General features: G+C 34.3%; 1 protein-coding gene across 1 annotated transcript in view; it reads right to left on the bottom strand.

The window, feature by feature from the left end:
* Positions 1-3753: 3753 nt before the first annotated feature.
* TMPRSS15 (transmembrane serine protease 15) overlaps positions 3754-4589 on the bottom strand; it is a 53103-nt gene continuing 52267 nt past the window's right edge. The window contains exon 28 of the mRNA XM_032679354.1: positions 3754-3934. Within this exon, the coding sequence (XP_032535245.1) occupies positions 3779-3934 (156 nt within the window). The 3' untranslated portion in view covers positions 3754-3778. The remainder of the gene's footprint in view (positions 3935-4589) is intronic.

Genomic DNA, 4589 nt, shown 5'->3' with positions numbered 1-4589 from the left:
AAAATATTTGTTTAGTGTTTATTTGTACACAACACAGTTTTTGGTCCTCAGGTACAAATATTATTTTATTAAATATTAACATAGTTGCTGACAGAGATAGCCACCATGTTGTGACATCAACCTGATGTGGCAAAATTCAAGGATTCATCAATTTGTTGTCATAGAATGAATTCACTTTGCCAGGGAATGACCATAACTTTTTTGACATACTGCCTCAAGCTCAACAGAAATAACTTGGCAAGTGATACCTCATTAATGAGGTGTCCTTTGAAGGCAACTACTAGTTGTTAGTCAAGTAAAATATTTTTTACTTTTTCTGATGGAAAAAATTCACAGTGGGCCAGATTTAGATTACTGTTTCAGTAAGTCTGTGTAAAAAAGACATTAAAGATCATTTAAATATAGCTAATACTTTGTTAGGAATAATGTAACGTTGGAACAAAGAGAAGACAAATGGCATTTCTTGGAAGTGGCACTAATAGATTGATCCCAAAGTTACTCAGACTATTATCTAGAAAAGCATTAATTATGTTAATTGGTGGACAGATTTAGAGGTAACTGTGGTGCATTTAAAGTCTGCTTTTAGAGTTATGATTAACATCATTAATGTCCAGTCTCTCTGGTTCCTTAAGAGCTTTCTGTGCCTTAAGAATGGTTTTACCAACCATTAGGAGCAGCCCTGGGGTGGTGGTAATAGCACTCTGGCTGATTTGTTGGTGACAGCCTGGTGCTGGAGCAGAAAGTTAAGGGGTTTTACTGCAGTTCCAGCAAGAGTTCAAGAGCATGAGTTCAACCTTGTTGGTTTTAACACAGATTCCAAACTACCACTGGGTGGGTGTTGGGGAGAGACCGACCGAAGCAAAACTGTTGAGTTTTCTACACTGTGCTGGCTGATGTTAAACACATGAGTTCAGAGACAAATGTGCATCGATTTTTTTTTCTGAGTAAAGAAAAGAATATTTGAGAGTTCAATGCTACTAATACTAATTGTGCAATTAGTTGCTGAAGCACTTTTGGAGACATCTTAAAGTTGCTGTTATGCTATGTTTTTACTTCCTCTTCAAAGAAGCCTTCTTCTGTAGTTCATGTTAGGTACTGTTATTCCTACTGCAAATATTCTGTAGTTTTTTCAATCAGTCACAACTTTCTTCTCTGTTCAATTCCCAACTTCAATTTCCTTTGTAGTGAGAAAATACTTTGATCTTGTGTGATCAGAAAGACTGGAATTGATTTTTCTCCTAACTAAATTATTGCTCAATTCAACTGAGGGCGAGAGAGACCTTTTTCTTGGCAACAGTTGCAGTAAAAGGAACTTAGTTATTTTTATGGTATTGAATGATTAACTCCCTTTAACTCAATGTAAGGATTAACTATTTCTTCATGATTCTTGCATCTAGAGGATATGTTAAGGTGTAGCAATTGATATTATGGTTAACACAGCAGAAGTGATTTCCATGCAGCAATTAGGCTAACGCAAATACCTTCAGATGTGTTTCTTATGGAGTGAAAGCAATTTCTGGGCAGTCATCAGCATGGACCACTCAAACTCTGTGTGAAGGGAGGAAAGCAGCGTGCACTGTTTTTATTATAGTGTACACAGCTTTCATGTATGAGTAAGAAATATTGGTTATTGGGGCAAAATAATTCTGTGTCATATCACCATATCTGTCCTCTGTTTCAAAGCATCTTGGAACTGTGACTCAGTTGCAAATAATCCATGCTGCTCAAGTGTTTCAACATAGCATTGACTGATTTCTCCACAGACAGTTGAAGCCATGGATACTGACTGAAGGCTAGAATGGGATTGGCTAAGTTTTATAGAGATATAAATTAGTTGAAATAAATGGCTTTTAAAAGTTATAATAATTTATATAACATCTATGTTTCTATGACAGAATTTATAATAGGAAATTTTATAATCTGATGGGGTGGTTTATCAATGTATACCTTAAAATACATCTATGCTTTGCATTTTGTGAAGCAAAAAAATACACACAAATAAAAGTATGTTCCTTTATTTCTGGGAAGCACATTTTTCTAGTGACTGGATCTGTTTTGAGCTGGCTTTTGTGTTTTGTTAACAGACTGAAACAAAATCTACTGTAGTGGTGTACAGTAAATAATGCAGAAATCATGTCACGTTTTAATTAAGCATTTTAATATAATTGCTTCATCCAAGTCTACTGCTAGCAGAATGCACTTTATTTACAGTGGTTGCTTTCAAGTGAAGGAGAGTAACAGGAGAAGTGGCCCACTACAAAAGATAGAATTTGTACCTTTAACATTTTAATGTTAAAAACTGTGTGTTTTATATGAGGGAATGTGTCTAATACACCTTCATACCTTTTCTCTGGCTTAATTACATTTGTGTGTGTTCCTTGTGGTCACAAGTGTCTTGATAATGATACATATTTTGTTCTGGACATAGTTCTCAAATGCTTATGAAGACCTGAGCAGTTTGGGACTTGATGTTTTTTTTATCAGTGACCACCAGCCTGTGTTTGCAAATGAGCCTTGTATTTTTAGCACTTCATATCTGCATTTAGCATTGTAAGCACTAAATCTGTGAGCTTCTTACAAAACCATACATACACAGTAAATGAAAAAGCAGTTTGTACTTTTGGCACTGTGGAATTAAAAATACATTAAATTCCTACACTAGGCTGAAAACAGAAAGAAAGAAGTGCATCATTTTACACTAACATTAAGAAACCATAGAATTTAAGGCATTGCAACATATTTTAATAGAAACCTATTTATAAAAGAGCTCAAGAAGATACACCCTCCCCTTTTTTTGTTCTTCATATTCTTTCCCTTTAGAATAGTATAATGGGATAGCCTGATAGTTTTTATACCAAGCACAAAATCTGTATTAAAAAAGTACAGAAAAAGTATGTAATATAGGAACCCTATTACTTTTTATTCACCAGGAAGAGTAGGTACTCATTATTGTAAGATGCTTTTAAAAAAACATAACTTTTTATGAGAGGAAGTTGCGGTATTGTGAGTCTGCGCTTGGGTGTGCACAAGCCTACATCAATAATTGCTTGAATAATTGCCAAAACACTTGCCTAGAAAGAAAACTAAGAAGCTATATTCAATCTTTATTTAACTCTATTAATTCCAAATGAATTACAGAAGAGAGAACTTTCAGCGAACATTCAGTTTATTCATTAGAAAAGAGCATGATACATGATCAGCCTTTATGCACAATCCATAAACCTTATTCCAGAGTTTTTGTAATAGACAAAGCAGAGGGACTCCCATGAGCCCAGTTTAAACAAACCTTTATTTTGATATTCAGACAGGTCACTGGGAAAGAGTTGACTATGCATTAAATCAAATTGCACATTGAAAAACACAGTATAAAAACATAAAACCAGGGGTTTTTTTCACCTGATATTAATAATTTTGATTCTTTTTCACTAAAGCATTTGCAATTTGGAAACTTTTTATATTTTTCTTTTTTACTGCCCATGCTTTGTAAAACCCTCCACTGCGCATTTAACACACTGGTGTTCAAAGAAACTGTTTTCCCACACCCTCATATAAAAAAAAAAGTAAAATGATAAAACTATTTATTAACAAACCCACAACATCTATTTTGAAATATTGCTCTCAATTGGAAATGGAGTTTTCAGTTGCTAATATTTTCCTCCTCAAAATTTAAATATTTATTCAGTTTTTCCTGTGAGATTGACATGACAGTCTGGTTTACATTATGCAATGGCTTACTTTCAACATTTAAATTATATCTCTATAATTAAAAAATACCCAGCTAATAGATGACATCTTTGATCCAGTCCACAAACTTGGTGACTCGAACATACACTCCTGGTCGTTCAGGAAGTGCACACTTGTAGCCGAATGATGTTACACCAACCAAAAACCACCTGTCCCCGTCTTCAAATGTCAGAGGACCACCTGAATCTCCCTGTAGTAAGAAATTCAAAAGTTAAAAGTGAACTGTTCATCTCTGAAGAAGAGCCTGCTTATGATATTTTGTTTTGATGCTTTAATAATAGATGTTGTATCTCTATATGACTTGGGCACCAAGAAGTGAGATCAATATGAATATTTTCATGTGAAAAAAATTCTTGAAATGATACATTTCCTTTTTTTCTTCCTTTTTTTTTTTTTTATGACATGATCTTCAACTCTTACCAGTCTTTCAGTACAGAACTGGGTTTCAAGTGATTTTCTTTTTGCTTATTACATTTACCTTCAGCCCTTCATCTTTCACAAAGTCTGGGTAAATGTGTAGAATTTTTTTGTTGTTGAATATATTCAACAAAAACACACTTCTATTTTCAGTCACCCCAGAGTTTCTTCAGTTTCAAATTTAGATTTCCAAAAGAGAAGGTGTCCTTTTCTCACACCTCCCTCTCAATAGTTTAGCAGATGTAGCATTGCAATAGAGGCAGAATTTAATTAATCCCACAGCCTGACTGGGGGATGAGTCAGACATGAGTGTCTTGTTTTGATGAGAAAGAAAACAATGACTATTTTTTATTGTCTATCCAGTTAGTTGAACCAATATTAATTGGTTCTTCTCATGGCCCTGTGAATAGATCTTTACTGGAGAGTTC

Source organism: Chiroxiphia lanceolata, chromosome 2, assembly GCF_009829145.1.
Source record: "Chiroxiphia lanceolata isolate bChiLan1 chromosome 2, bChiLan1.pri, whole genome shotgun sequence".
Taxonomy (NCBI): Eukaryota; Metazoa; Chordata; class Aves; order Passeriformes; family Pipridae; genus Chiroxiphia; species Chiroxiphia lanceolata.
Note: the sequence above shows the minus strand (reverse complement) of the source record. Positions and strands in the feature narration are given on the sequence as shown.